Here is a 16,854-nt window from a genome sequence, read left to right on the forward strand (position 1 = left end):
GCTGTTTTGAAGAGTTTGGAAGTTTTTTCCACAAGAGTTTTTTTTACACCCTTTTGATTGGACAGTGCCTAGCTTGGAGAGGTTTTGTCCAGGATCCACTTCAAAAAAGTGACAAGCTATTTCTTTTTCCCCTAGGAGGTTTTTGAAACGGCTCTAGGAAAAAAAAGCTACAAAAAATCCTCATATGAACAGCAAAGTGGATTTCCCATAGAAATGAATTGGCAGAGTTTCCCAATAGTTTTGAAGCAGTTTTTTCAGTAGGATTTTAGATAGTTTCCTCGTTTTTTAAGTTACTTTTCTTATTTTGTCCATAGCAATAAGTAATAACCCAGGAAGTAAACCAGCATTGGAATCAAGGTCTTTGTCTTTATCCTCAGATCGGACAGAATAAATCCAGTAACAGATTCCCTTTTATCATACGTCTGTTATCATAGGAGACTGTGTTTTTATTTCTACATATCAGTGTTAATCCACTGCTATGCATAGCACAAGTGATCAGGTTCAAGTCCCCTAAAGGGACTATTAAATACAGTAAAAAGTGGATAAAAAATGTTTTTGAAAATATAAAACAATAAAAAGAATAATGAATCATAAAAGATTAAATCACTCTCCTTTTTCCACCATTAAAACTAAAATAATAATTCCCTGCTTTCAGATAGGAAATAATTTTCTTACTGTCTGGTTCCATTTAGACAATATTTTTTTAATGAGCTCAGTGTACATTATGGGTGTGTAACGCAAACAACTATTTTTAGGGCTTCCATGAATCCCAAAGTTGAAGGCAGTCATGCACATCCTAGAAGAAAAGGCTATAGCTTAGTAGATGCAATTTTAAACAAATATTATGAGCCGTCATGCAAGATAAAATAAAAAATGTGCTTTATGGCTGAATCTAAATATTGACTTTCATAACTGCTCTAGAAAAAAATAAAACTAGGAGTCTGATTATTGAGTGTATTTTAGAAAAGATAATATTGGTTTTAGCCCAAGTTTAATAGAAAAAATATGGCACATAAAGTTCGAGATAGATTTATCATTTTTTGTCATTTAATGACACTGTGAAGAAGTATCCAACATTAGTTACAAAATCGGGTGAATCCTACATGGACTATTCTGACAATACACTATCAAACAAAGAGATGGTCATTACATCCCCAGCATTTGTTATACTCTCCAAAGTCCACTAATCTCTGGTATTAAGATGTTAACATCTTTTGTCTACGTTATTACAGTCAGCTGTTTTTAATCTAAGGGCAAATTGCTGCAACCCAGGACATGATCTCACAGGATGGCTGCATGATCCCTGAAAGCAACTATACAAATGCCCAATAACATGTACATCAGCTAAACCTTTGTCTCTTTTTCCAGTTGTAGCTAGAATGGATGGTGTTTCCGATGACATAGAAAAGTCACATAGAGGATACAATAATAAGATCACTGAGGTGGAGCAGAATCTGAAGAAACTAGGTAAATTTTCCTTTTCTTATTGCCTATGAGCTTTATCATTACCAGACATCTAGGTGTTATACACTGCTCAAAAAAATAAAGGGAACACTAAAATACCACATCCTAGATATCACTTAATGAAATATTTCAGTTGCAGATCTTTATTCATTAAATAGTGGAATGTGTTGAGAACAATAAAACATAAAAATGATCAATGTAAATCACAACTAATATCCCACGGAGGTCTGGAGTTGGAATGATGCTCAAAACCAAAGTGGAAAATCAAATTACAGTCTGGTCCAACTTCAATGGAAATGCCTCAAGACAAGGAAATTATGCTCTATTGTGTGTGGCCTCCACGTGCCTGTATGACCTCCTTACAACTCCTGGGCATGCTCCTGATGAGGCGGCGGATGGTCTCTTGAGGGATCTCCTCCCAGACCTGAACTAAAGCATCTGCCAACTCCTGGACAGTCTGTGGTGCAACGTGACGTTGGTGGATGATGTGAGACATGATGTCCAAGATGTGTTCAATTGGATTCAGGTCTGGGGAATAGACGGGCCAGTCATCTAGTTTCAATGCCTTCATCTTGCAGGAACTGCTGACACGCTCCAGCCACATGAGGTCTGGCATCGTCCTGCATTAGGAGGAACCCAGGGCCAACCGCAGCAGCTTATGGTCTCACAAGGGGTCTGAGGATCTCATCTCGGTACCAAATGGCAATCAGCCTACCTCTGGCGAGCACATGGAGGGCTTTGCAGCCCTCCAAAGAAATGCCACCCCACACCATTACTGACTGCCAACAGGTCATGCTGAAGGATGTTGTAGGCAGCAGATCACTCTCCACGGCGTCTCCAGACTCAGTCACATCTGTCACATGTGCTCAGTGTGAACCTGCTTTCATCTGTGAAGAGCACAGGACGCCAGTGGTGAATTTGCCAATCCTGGTGTTCTGTGGCAAATTCCAAGCGTCCTGCACGGTGTTGGGCTGTGAGCACAACCCCCACCTGTGGACGTTGGGCACTCAGACCATGCTCATGGAGTCGGTTTCTAACCGTTTGTGCAGACACATGCACATTTGTGGCCTGCTGGAGGTCATTTTGCAGGGCTCTGGCAGTGGTCCTCCTGTTCCTCCTTGCACAAAGGCTGGCTGAGGTAGCAGTTCTGCTGTTGGGTTGTTGCGCTCCTATGGCCCCCTCCACGTCTCCTGGTGTACTGGCCTGTCTCCTAGTAGCGCCTCCAGCATCTGGACACTACGCTGACAGACACAGCAAACCTTCTTGCCACAGCTTGCATTGATGTGCCATCCTGGATGAGCTGCACTACCTGAGCCACTTGTGTGGGTTGTAAAGCCGTCTCATGCTACCACGAGTGTGAAAGCACAACCAACATTCAAAAGTCCCCACCTGCAGAACCACTCCTTTATTGAGTGTGTCTTGATAATTGCCAATAATTTCCATTTGTTGTCTATTCCATTTGCACAACAGCATGTGAAATTGATTGTCAAACAGTGTTGCTTCCTAAGCGGACAGTTTGATTTCACAGAAGTTTTATTTACTTGGAGTTATATTCTGTTGTTTAAGTGTTCCCTTTATTTTTTGAGCAGTGTATTTTATTAGAAGAGTTGTGTCATGAAGCTAATCCTTTTTATATGCCCTATTAGAAAGGAGCTCTCTTCTGTAAGGCAGAACAGAAAGCTGCTGACAGTATCTGCCGTCAATTGGACCCAACCATCATTTAACGGCTTTCAAATGACACTACATTTCATAGTTTTATAGTTTAAAAGGGGTTGTCCTGTCTAAAACGACAAGTCTGTAGTCACTCTATGTGACTGTAGACTTGTGAATCTTCACAATGCACGCACTGCACACTTTGAGGATTCTCCAGTGTTAGCATTGGGAAAGGCGGTCACTTGACCGCAAGTATGCGATATGCATAGTCCCTAGCATAAGCCAACTAGACTGTTTCCGGCCTCGTGGAATACACTTGCATTCAGCTCACACTGAGGATTCATAGAGTGACTGCAGACTTGTCGTTTTAGACTGGACAACACCTTTAAGGTTGAAAGTAGACATAAGTCCATTAGGTTCAACCTATAACCTCACATGCTGATCTAGAGGAAGGCAAAAATCCCATATGGTAGATGCAAATTGCCATATATTAGGGGCAAATTTTGTTTCCCGACTCCACTTATGGCAATCAGACGAATTCCCTGGATCAAAACCATGTCACGGAATCTAACCCTGTAGTAGTATATTCATCAAGAAGGGCATTCAGATGCACCTTGAAGAGACTGAAAGATACCATCAGTAGTAACAGCTGCTGATCATTTTGTTGGCTTCAATTTAAAAAGTGGTTGTTTTCATAAAATATTTAAAGCAATTAGTCAATGACCTATATGACCAGTGTTTTCATCTGGGCATCTCAATGATGTGATGCAGTCTTCATCTATTATACAGGAAAAGGATCAATCAGCTCAACTGTCCAATGCACGACACTAATACTCTGAGATAGATAAATATATGAAAATAGCCATTACTCATTGTCTTCATAAAATGTTGAATGCTTTATTAAATCATTTAAAAGCATTGGTGGTAGAGTCAAGCAGCATAAAATTATGCATAGTGGCACATAAAAAGAAAAAGAAAGGGCACTTCCATCCAATGCATTTCTGACCTATTCAGTGCTTAGACTCAGAAGTTGCCTGGAAGAACGTGCACTTTCTTTTTCCTTTTTATGTGCCATTATGCATACATTTTATGCTGATTGTCTCTACTATCTAAGCTTTTAAATTGCTCACTAAACTAAAAAAATATTTAGAATTGAGAGTCCTCAGTGGTTGATACCTTTTAATGGCTAACTGAAAATTTCACTAAATATCACTAAACTAAAGCATTCAACTTTTTAATCACACAAAGACGAGTGCTGGCTAATTTTGTGGATTTACAGTCTTCATCTAGTCCTACTTAAAAATCTTCAAATTCTCACATCACATCACAATGGTTTTGAACGTAAGATATGAATTGTTTGGGAGATTTCCTAAAGTGGGAAGCTGGAGTTCATAAGTGGTTAACACAACTCTCTATCAAGTTGCAAGAAAAAAGAAGGGTACACAAAATGTATTTTGTTTTTAAGGTTTACATAACGTTAGCCTTTTTTGCCTAGATCCTCAGTTTAGGTCTAAGGACACGACTAAGAAAACTCACAAAGGTTAAGAAGTGTGCCATTTTTTACCCAAAATGTTTAATGTAAATGTACATCCGACATTTGGCAAAAGTGTTTACCAAGGTCTGATTAGTTGGATAATGTTAAGGGTATGTTAGCTCGGAGTATTTTTTTTTCATGCTAATTTTGGTGCATATTCTGTCCAAAAATCCATCTGCAAACCATTCTTAAAATGCCTCCCCTTGCTTCCTTGATTAGCAGATTCTGTCATCAAACTCTAGTGGGTAGTGACGTGCAGATTAGCCACCTTGTTTGGTGCTACTCCATGTGCGGACCTGAGGCAGTGTAACCTGTATGCTTCCTGCATCCTAGATAGAAACCAGAGAATCAGTCTCAGATTTCTGACTCAGATTTCAGTGCATGTAGGTTTTTCTTTCCATTTGCAAAAGCCTCTATGTGTACATATCTGGTGGATGTAGCTTTATGTAGATCCATTTTTCTATTTTCCTGATTCATTTTTACATGCAAAAAAATGCACACAAAAAAAACAGCAGCTTTGAGAGCATTCAATAGCTGTTATGTAACAAACCTACTTTTTGCCAAATTCCTTTATTTTCCATCCATTTGCATAGATTTTCTTGGATGAGGAAATTTGTCTCTGGAGATTTTTTAAACATGTCATCAGGGTGATTGGAACGCATTTCAGAATGAGTCACTGAAACAAAACCTCAGTTTATGGTAGAAAAGATAAATATATGACAACATGGCCAATTTGAGAGCGTATCACTTCCTAGCATGTGGTATATATTTTGCAGATGATCAAGCTGGAGAAAAGTCAATCAACACTAACACAGAACTCTCCGGTGTGAGATCAGATATCTTAGCCATTCGTCAACAACTACGTGAGATTACAGAAAAAAGTAGCAGAAACAAAGATACCCTGGAGAAACTACAAGAAGCCGATGGCCTTCTAGATGCAAAACAAAGCCAAATGAAAACTGCCTTAGACACTAACTCTCTGATGATCAATGGAGTCAATCAAACACTACAGGTATATAACAGTTACGTTTCCAGTTTACAGCAGGACACCAGCAGTCTGCAGACAAATCTTCAAAGCCAAATGCAGTCAAGCAACATCCTTACTATGAGTATAAGTAACTTAAACTTGACGCAGACTCAGCAAAGGACAGTTATAAGCACTTTGCAGAGGTCTGTTGATGATACGAGCCAAGCTATTCAACGTATCAAGAATGATTTTCAAAGCCTTCAACAAGCTGTTCTTCAAACTCGAAAGGATACTGACTGGCTCAAAGAGAGAGTCCAGAACCTACAAAGCATTGCCACAAATAACTCAGTTCTAGTGAAGGCCAACAATGAGACCATAGAAGAAATGAGTAACCAACTCAACAATCTTGGTATTCAGATCGAAAACATCACTATGACTGCACAATCAAATGAACAAAACCTTAAGGATCTCCAGGATTATCATAAAGAATATGAGAATAGGACAAATATCAAATTCAACTATTTGGAAGAGCGTTTCCAGAAATTTGAAGAAGATATCGTAGGTATTATTACCAATATAAGTTACACTGCTCATCATCTAAGGACGCTAACAAGCAATCTCAATGATGTAAGAACAACTTGCACCGATACGCTGAGTAAGCACACAGAAGATTTAGGTCAGCTGAATAGCTCTATCTCCAATATTCAGCTAGACACATCTTCTCTCAGGGCTCAACAGGATACAATGAGACAAAGGCTGGATAACGAAGTAGCCAATTTATCAATTATCATGGAAGAGATGAAGTTGGTTGATTCAAAGCATGGACAACTTATAAGGAACTTCACCATATTGCAAGGTAGGATATGGTTTACTTAAACATATATTTTTTACTTAACCTATATAAATTTATGATTATTGGCTTTTAGTTAAAAAAATGATGAAATAGTTTTCACTTTTAGAGCTTTTTAGCGTGTTTTTGAATATTCAATTTATCAATGCAGTAAATATATTGAGAACATATACAGTAAGCAGTTGGTGAAGAAATAACTGTAAGCTATAGTTTAACTGTTCCATAGTGTCATCTTTAAATGAAGGACAAGTCTGAAAGTGAATGTATAACTCTATCACTGGTGGTCCTTTAGTTTCGAAGAATGTTAGCATAAATAGAAATGTAAATGACAGAATTTTTAATTTAATGTGTTGACTTTGTCGGATAAACCAACTACAAAGATTTTCGGTATGCGGGATATGCGTATGGAGGCCCACCTGGAATCCCATAAAGAAGAATGTCAGAACAATTTTGTAATGTAAAGGCGTGACTTAAATGGTGCTGTGATACTGATGACATTGATCCTTTAATGAATAAATCCACTTTGTTGTTCTATTTTAATCACCATTTCAAATTTTCTGCAAATTAGATTTTGCTGCACAGGGGCCGGACTGTATTCTGGGGCTTCTCCCCCCTGTCTGTGATTCCCGACACTTCCGCGTGCCTTCGGTCTGTGAATGGAAAGTCACTGCTTTTTAACTTACCTGTCTCCTATGTTTGAAATCTCGCCTGGTGCCGTCATTGCTGCGGGTGGTACGTGCACAAATAGAGTTCTCGGACCAATAATATCTTTTAGAGATGACTGTGCTTGCACCATCCACAGCAATGACAGCACCATTGCCCAAGGCAGTGATGGCTCCGATGCTAGATTTCAAACAAAGGGGGCAGGTCTCTGAAAAAAAAAGTTGCCCACATGAGGCTTTTTCTATACACTTATTACAATTGATACAAATGTAATATATAAGTGCAGCGCCCCAGAGTCCTGGTCGTTGCAGTACTGATGCTCCGCTGCTAAGGGGAGTGATGGTACGTCTGACGGCACTTAAGGAGTTCACCTGACCAGGTATCACAGACACCAATACACTTCATAGTCTGGCCTCCAGGGGGAGCAAAGGGCACTATGTATTAGGCCACTCCTCACAATCTGGTAAAACTGGGGGTTGGATAGAAAGTTAGACAGAAGCTGACTGGGTTGGAACCAGGCAACATCCTGTGGCAGAGGGTGTTGCAGGGGAAAGATTCAGGGGGGTCCCTGTCAGGGGTGGGATCCTGACAGAGGCCTAGCGAACAAGACAGAACGTTAAGGAACCGCGCCTGCACTACATCGCGGCGGTATCTCAAGAAAGGACAAGAAGCGAAGTTTATTGTGAAGAGTGAGAAACGAGATCATAGCAAAAAGGAGATAACACCAGTAGGAGTCGTGCTGTAAGATCGAGGCAACATCCTACTGAGGCACGTAGCCGGTGGCCGGAACACCGAGGAAGTATTGGGCTCCAAGCATTACTTCAAACCAACGGCAGGACAGTTAATTATAGGTTGGCTGTCTCACCTAAATCACCTAAGCAGACATAGGGGGCAACTGTGGGAGAGGGGCGTCACTAGGGTCCCGGAATAACTCATACGGGTGCGTCCTAGCCATATCATCTGGGGGACGGAGAAGAACATCAGAACAGATATAAGTTGTGGGAAAGAACATCAGAAACAGACACAACAGTTGTGAGGACTATCCCGTGGTGCTCAGCAGGGAAGTACTACAACACACAGGCGCTAGAAGGTAGGCACAGATTTCCACCTGCAAAGGGAACTCTGGAGGTGCAATTGGACCGACCGGTCTCAGACAGCCCTGTTAATCGTACTCTGGATTGAGGATCTTGAAGCCTTCAGTAAAGAGGTAAAGAGACTGCAACCCTGTGTCCTCGTTATTCACCGCGACGTGCACCACGCACCACCACCTACACCTTTCATTGGACGCCCCTTAGCAGGGTCACGGACTGGGTCTAGCCACCGTGACAACCCCAGAACTGAGACAGAGAGGCCCGGTACCGAGTGCCCCGCGACCCTGCGTCTGGGGGCGCTCCATATACAGTATGTATATATAATATAAGTAATGAGGCAGCATACAGTGGGCCTAAAGGTAGGGACACCTGTGCCAATAAACATGTATCCCCTGCAGCCCTAATATATATATCATGCACTCTGTAGCAGGCAACAAAATGTAAGGTTGAATGTAAAAATGTAAATTAAAAAACGCCACAAAAACAAAAGTAAATAGAGATATGAAACCACATAAAGATATGATATAACCATAGCAGAAACAATTCTGCCTAAATACAAATGCCAGCAATGTTTAAAGCACCACTCCAGAATCACCGCTGTTCCCGCTGGTCTCCCGCAGATTGTGACCTGCCGGCTGCTCTGGGGTTTCATGGAGGGAACTGGAGGTCACAATTCAATGCAATTCTCATTCTGGTTCTCATAGACCTTCATTGAGAGCTTGTGACTTAGCTCCTGACTTCCGGCCAGTCAGAAGCTCGCTCACAAGATGGTGCAGCGGGACCAGAGCAACACTGAAAAAAAGTGAAGATGCCGATGGTGAGTATAAGACTGGACAGGGAACTTAGATTTAATGCACCACTCCAGCACCGAAGATGAATAAACCGCTAGATTGGTTCTTTAAACATACATAATAGTGCAGAAATGTATAACATAGGGGAGAGCGCCATGGACAAATAGTGGGTCCCTGGCTCCTTCCCCTACAGGTATACATTTCCGCACTGTTATGTAGGCTTAAACACTGCTGGCATTTAGGCTGAATGGTTTCTGCTATGGTTATGTCCTCATGTATTCCACTGTAGTTTTACATTTACTTTTGTTTTTGTGATATTTTTTACCTACTTTTCACATTCAGCCTGATTTTTTTTACATTTTGTCGCCTGCTATAGAGTGCATGATATATCTTGGCACACCAGGGATACATGTTTTTTGGCACAGGTGTCCCTACCTTTAGTCTCACTGTATGCTGCCTCATTATTTTTTTAGACATTTTATTTGTATCAATAAAGTTATATGTTCTTTCCATTTGGCCTGATGTTTTTTTTATTGGTGATAAAATTAAGAGACCACTGCACAGTTTTATAAAAATCAGCTTCTCTACATGTCTGACAGTCATTCCATTCCAGAGTCAGTTGAATTCCAACCTGAGGATACCTCATTCTATTTATTGTGCTTCTGATTAGGTGATCACCTGAACCAAATCTTATTTATTGAAGGAAAGCTGGATGGCAAAACAAGTGCTAGTAATATCCCAAAAGTATTAGGAATGAACAAATAACTTTGAACCATTCCAAAGGAGTTGAAAAAAAAGTCTTGAGTGAGGAAAAGAAGGACTCAATTCTGGCTCTACTAGTAGAGGGACACAGTGAGCATCATGTTGCCTCCATCTTTAAAATTTCTAAGACGGCAGTCCATTTCAACAAGGTCAAGTAGCAGACATTGGGGACAACAAAGCTATAGACCGGCAGATCTCAAAAACGATTCTCCACTGACTGGGATGACTATCATCTTATTCTAATGTCACTCAGCAACCGCAGGATGACATGAAGTGACATACAAAAGGAATGGCAAAGGGCCACTGGCGTGAAGTGCACGGCAAGAACAGTTCGTAACAGGCTCCTAGAGGCCGGAGTCAAGTCATGTAAAGCTAGAAAAACACCATAAGGATTGGACCATAGAGGACTGGAGTAAGGTAATCTTCTCTGATGAGTTTAATTTTCAGCTTTGCCCAACACCTGGTCGTCTAATGGTTAGACAGAGACTTGAAGAGGCATTCAAGCCACAGTGTCTTGCACCCACTGTGAAATTTGGTGGAGGATCGGTGATGATCTGGGGATGCTTCAGCAAGGGTGGAATTGGGCAGGTTAATCTTTGCGAAGGACGTATGAATCAAGCCGCATAGAAGGTTATCCTGGAAAACAGTTGATTTCTTCTGCTCAGGCAATGTTCCTCAACTCTTAGGACTGGTTTTTCCAGCAGGACCATGGACCATGCCACACAGCTAGGTCAATCAAGGTGTGGATGAAGGACCACCACATCAAATCCCTGTCATGCCAGCCCAATCTCCAGACCTGAACCCCATTGAAAACCTCTGGAATGTAATCAAGAGGAAGATGGATAGTCACAAGCCATCAAACAAAGAAGAACTGCTTACATTTTTGTACCAGGAGTGGCATAAGGTCACCCAAAAACAGTGTGAAAGACCAGTGGAAAGCATGCCAAGACGCATGAAAGCTGTGATTAAAAATCACGGTTATTCCACAAAATATTGATTTCTGAACTCTTCCTGAGTTAAAACATTAGTATTGTTATTTCTAAATCATTATGAACTTGTTTTTTTGGCATTATTTTAAGTCTGCAGGAATGATGTTTTTTTTTGTTATTTTGACCATTTCTCTTTTTCAGAAAATAAATATAAAATTTATTGCTTGGAACTTCGGATACATTTTGTCAGTAGTTTATAGAATAATAGAACAATTTATGTTTTACTCACAAATATACCTATAAAGAGAAAAATCAGACAAACTGAACATTTTGCAGTGGTCTCTTAATTTTTGCCAGAGCTGTATATATGCTTATATTTGCTATTAGGCCCAATAACTTTGATTGTGGTTTTAGGATTGTTAATTTCACTGTCAAATCCCACTGGAGTAAGATATTAAAATATATATTTTAATGTTTATATTAAAATACACAAAACAATTAATGACGAAATAAAGTATAAAATCTCGCAAGACCACATAAATATATGGTCTGTCAGTACAACCCTAGTGTCAACTATTGGTATCTCTTTATATGACTGTAATAAGACACAGTATGAGTATAGAATTAATACTAGTTACATGAGATAGATATTGCTCGTACCGACTATTGTAGGTTTCCATATTAGCACCACTAATATGGTTATATTAATTTATACTAGGACTATTGCTGTTTACATAAATCCACTAATAATAATTAGGATGTGATCTCTTTAGGTTAGTAATAGGAGGCTGCATAATAGCTATCCAACATATCTCAGATTAGATATAAAGGTCGCTGTAACCTATTAAGAGTTAATATTTTAGTGAAAACAGCAACTGATGTTTCAGTCAAAAGAGTATTCACTCATTTTGGTGATCCTGCATCTTATGATATTAAATACAATATTTACTAGATGGTTAAATAATAGGAGTGACCACTAGTTGTAGTAGACACTGCAGGTGTTAGGAACAGCTAACAATTCCAGAATATTACACTCTAGAGAACGATCCCTACGCGTTTCATCCATAGTTAGTTACTTTGCCTGATATATCATTTGCTGCTTTCACTAAAATATTGACCTTCACTGAACAATAATAATAATAATAATAATCTTTATTTATATAGCGCCAACATATTCCGCAGCGCTTTACAGTTTAACAGTTTCAAGCACAACTGTCGTCATAAGTAACAATGTTAACAATACAATAATTAAAGCAAAATAGGACGACCCTGCTCGTGAGAGCTTACAATCTACAATGAAGTGGGGGAGATAAAAGGTAGAGGTGTGTATTTACAATGATGTATTTACAATGATGGTCCAGCCATCTTGAGGGAGTGGGGGATAGATAGAGATAGTGAATGGGCTACACACACACACTAAAGGTACCTTCACATTAAGCGACGCTGCAGCGATACAGACAACGATGCCGATCGCTGCAGCGTCGCTGTTTAGTCGTTGTGTGGTCGCTGGGAGAGCTGTCACACAGACGGCTCTCCAGCGACCAACGATGCCGAAGTCCCCTGGTAACCAGGGTAAACATCGGGTTACTAAGTGCAGGGCCGCGCTTAGTAACCCGATGTTTACCCTGGTTACCATTGTAAAAGTAAAAAAAAAAACACATACTCACATTCCAGTGCCCGGCGTCCGCTTCCCTGCACTCCTCCTGCATCCTGTGTCAGCGCCGAACATCTCCGGCATCTCCCACAGAGCAGAGCGGTGACGTCACCGCTCTGCTTTACGGCCGGCACTTACACAGGATGCAGGAGGAGTGCAGGGAAGCGGATGCCGGGCACCGGAATGTGAGTATGTGTTGTTTTTTTTTACTTTTACAATGGTAACCAGGGTAAACATCGGGTTACTAAGCGCGGCCCTGCGCTTAGTAACCCGATGTTTACCCTGGTTACCAGTGAAGACATCGCTGGATCGGTGTCACACACACCGATTCAGCGATGTCAGCTGGAGATCCAGCGACGAAATAAAGTTCTGGACTTTCAGCAACGACCAGCGATCTCACAGCGGGATCCTGATCGCTGCTGCATGTCAAACACAACGATATCGCTATCCAGGACACTGCAACGTCACGGATCGCTATCGTTATCGTTGTAAAGTCGCTTAGTGTGAAGGTACCTTTACACATAAAATGACTTTGATTAACCCCTTCCCGACCCATGACGCCACATAGGCGTCATGAAAACCCGTGCCAATCCGACCCATGACGCCTATGTGGCGTCATGGAATGATCGCGTCCCTGCAGATCGGGTGAAGGGGTTAACTCCTATTTTACCCGATCTGCAGGGAGAGGGGGAGTGGTACTTCAGCCCAGGGGGGGTGGCTTCACCCCCCCGTGGCTACGATCGCTCTGATTGGCTGTTGAAAGTGAAACTGCCAATCAGAGCGATTTGTAATATTTCACCTAAAAAACTGGTGAAATATTACAATCCAGCCATGGCCGATGCTGCAATATCATCGGCCATGGCTGGAAACACTAATGTGACCCCCCCCCACCCCACCGATCGCCCCCCCAGTGCTCCGTTATAGGGTCCGGTCCCCTCCGTCCGCCTGCCGGCTCCCCCGTCCTGCTGTCCGCTCCCCCGTCCTCCTGCCCGCTCCCCCCCTGCTCCTATGTCACCCCCCCCGTGCTCCGACGCCCCCCCGTGCCCCGATCTCCCCCCCCTTATACTTACCGAGGCTCCCGGTCCCCGTCCGCCTCCATCATGGGCGCCGCCATCTTCCAAAATGGCGGGCGCATGCTCAGTGCGCCCGCCGGCCGGCAGATTCATTAGAGGTACATTTTGATCGCTGTGGTAGGTTCTATCACAGCGATCAAAATAAAAAAATAATAAATAAACCCCCCCCTTTATCACCCCCATAGGTAGGGACAATAATAAAATAAAGAAAATATTTTTTTTTCTTTTTCCACTAGGGTTAGGGTTAGAACTAGGGTTAGAACTAGGGGTAGGGTTAGGGGTAGGGTTAGGGTTACGGGTAGGGTTAGGGTTAGGGGTAGGGTTATGGCATGTGCACACAGAGCGGATCGGCCGCGGATCGGCAGCGGATCGGCCGCGGATCGGCAGCGGATCCGCAGCGGATCCGCAGCGGATCCGCCGCGGATCGGCCGCGGATCCGCAGCGGATCGGCCGCGGATCGGCCGCGGATCCGCAGCGGATCCGCAGCGGATCCGCAGCGGATTTGCAGCGGATCCGCAGCGGATCCGCAGCGGATCGGCCGCGGATCCGCAGCGGATCCGCAGCGGATTGGCCGCGGATCCGCAGCGGATTGGCAGCGGATTGGCCGCGGATCCGCAGCGGATTGGCCGCTGCGAATTCGAAGCAGTTTTCCATCAGGTTTACAGTACCATGTACACCTAAGGAAAACCAAATCCGCTGTGCCCATGGTGCGGAAAATTCCGTGCAGAAACGCTGCGTTGTATTTTCCGCAGCATGTCAATTCTTTGTGCGGATTCCTGTTATGACCCCAATGGCGAGGGTCTCAGAGGAACGTGGAAGTCTGCAGAATACAAAAATCCAGCTCATAGGGCAGTGGTAGCTGGGTTGACCATATATCTACTCCTAACGCCAACACTAGAAGTAGCCGGGGATCATTCCTACGTTGATTCTAGATGACACGCTCCAGCCGGAGAATCTAGCTACCCCTAGTAGAGGAAAACAAAAGACCTTTCTTGCCTCCAGAGAAGGGGACCCCAAAGCTGGATAGAAGCCCCCCACAAATAATAACGGTGAGGTAAGAGGAAATGACAAACACAGAAATGAACCAGGTTTAGCACAGAGAGGCCCGCTTACTGATAGCAGAATAAAGAAAGGTAACTTATATGGTCAACAAAAACCCTATCAAAATCCACACTGGAAATTCAAGAACCCCCGAACCGTCTAACGGTCCGGGGGGAGAACACCAGCCCCCTAGAGCTTCCAGCAAAGGTCAGGATATATATTTGGAACAAGCTGGACAAAAATACAAAACCAAAACAAAATAGCAAAAAGCAAAAAGCGGACTTAGCTGATATAACTGGAACCAGGATCAGTAGACAAGAGCACAGCAGACTAGCTCTGATAACTACGTTGCCAGGCATTGAACTGAAGGTCCAGGGAGCTTAAATAGCAACACCCTTAACTAACGACCCAGGTGCGGATAAAAGGAATGACAGAAAAACCAGAGTCAAAAAACTAGTAACCACTAGAGGGAGCAAAAAGTAAATTCACAACAGATTCCGCAGCGTTTTACACCTGTTCCTCAATAGGAATCCGCAGGTGAAATCTGCACAAAAAAACACTGGAAATCTGCTGTAAATCCGCAGGTAAAACGCAGTGCCTTTTACCTGCAGATTTTTCAAAAATCATGAGGAAAAATCTCACACGAATCCGCAACGTGGGCACATAGCCTTAGGGTTAGGGTTGGAATTAGAGTTAGGGTTGGAATTAGGGCTAGGGTTTGAAATAGGGTTAAGATTAGGCTTGTGGTTAGGGTTACGGATAGGGTTAGGGGTGTGTTGGGGTTACAGTTGTGGTTAGGGTTGGGATTAGGGTTACGGTTGGGATTAGGGTTAGGATTAGGGTTGGAATTAGGGTTACGGGTGTGTTGCGGTTAGGGTTGTGGTTAGGGGTGTGTTGGGGTTAAGGTTGTGATTAGGGTTATGGCTACAGTTGGGATTAGGATTAGGGGTGTGTTGGGGTTAGTGTTGAAGTTAGAATTGAGGGGTTTCCACTGTTTAGGCACATCAGGGGTCTCCAAACGCAACATGGCGCCACCATTGATTCCAGCCAATCTTGCGTTCAAAAAGTCAAATGGTGCTCCCGCCCTTCCAAGCCCCGACGTGCGCCCAAACAGTGGTTTACCCCCACATTTGGGGTACCAGCGTACTCAGGACAAACTGGGCAACAACTGCTGGGGTCTAATTTCTCCTGTTACCCTTGCAAAAATAAAAAATTACTTGCTAAAACATAATTTTTGAGGAAAGAACAATTATTTTTTATTTTCACGGCTCTGCGTTATAAACTTCTGTGAAGCACTTGGGGGTTGAAAGTGCTCACCACACATCTAGATAAGTTCCTTCGGGGGTCTAGTTTCCAAAATGGGGTCACTTGTGGGGTGTTTCTACTGTTTAGGTACATCAGGGGCTCTGCAAATGCAATGTGACGCCCGCAGACCATTCCATCAAAGTCTGCATTTCAAATGTCACTACTTCCCTTCCGAGCCCTGACGTGTGCCCAAACAGTGGTTTACCCCCACATATGGGGTATCAGCGTACTCACAACAAACTGGGCAACAAATATTGGGGTCCAAATTCTCCTGTTACCCTTGTGAAAATAAAAAATTGCTTGCTAAAACATCTTTTTTGAGGAAAGAAAAATGATTTTTTATTTTCACGGCTCTGCGTTGTAAACTTCTGTGAAGCACTTGGGGGTTGAACGTGCTCACCACACATCTAGATAAGTTCCTTGGGGGGTCTAGTTTCCAAAATGGGGTCACTTGTGGGGGGTTTCTACTGTTTAGGCATATCAGGGGCTCTGCAAACGCAACCTGACGCCCGCAGAGCATTCCATCAAAGTCTGCATTTCAAAACGTCACTACTTCCCTTCCGAACCCCGACGTGTGCCAAAACAGTGGTTTACCCCCACATATGGGGTATCAGCGTACTCAGGAGAAACTGGACAACAACTTTTGGGGTCCAATTTCTCCTGTTACTCTTGCAAAAATAAAAAAATTCTGGGCTAAAAAAATATTTTTGAGGAAAGGAAACACATTTTTTATTTTCACGGCTCTGCGTTATAAACTTCTGTGAAGCACTTGGGGGTTCAAAGTGCTCACTACACATCTAGATAAGTTCCCTTGGGGGTCTAGTTTCCAAAATGGAGTCAATTGTGGGGAGTTCCTACTGTTTAGGCACATCAGGGGCTCTGCAAACGCAACCTGACGCCCGCAGAGCATTCCATCAAAGTCTGCATTTCAAAACGTCACTACTTCCCTTCCGAACCCTGACGTGTGCCAAAACAGTGGTTTACCCCCACATATGGGGTATCAGCGTACTCAGGAGAAACTGGACAACAACTTTTGGGGTCCAATTTCTCCTGTTACCCTTGGGAAAATAAAAAATT

At 42.8% G+C, this 16,854-nt stretch overlaps 1 protein-coding gene across 1 annotated transcript in view; it reads left to right on the plus strand.

Annotated features, from left to right (window-relative positions):
* COLEC12 (collectin subfamily member 12) overlaps nt 1-16,854 on the plus strand; it is a 222,971-nt gene that overhangs the window by 165,435 nt on the left and 40,682 nt on the right. Inside the window, exons 4-5 of the mRNA XM_077270325.1 lie at nt 1,369-1,467; nt 5,428-6,474. Coding sequence (XP_077126440.1) covers nt 1,369-1,467; nt 5,428-6,474 — 1,146 coding nt within the window. The remainder of the gene's footprint in view (nt 1-1,368; nt 1,468-5,427; nt 6,475-16,854) is intronic.

The sequence above is a fragment of the Ranitomeya variabilis genome, chromosome 6, assembly GCF_051348905.1.
Source record: "Ranitomeya variabilis isolate aRanVar5 chromosome 6, aRanVar5.hap1, whole genome shotgun sequence".
Lineage (NCBI taxonomy): Eukaryota > Metazoa > Chordata > Amphibia > Anura > Dendrobatidae > Ranitomeya > Ranitomeya variabilis.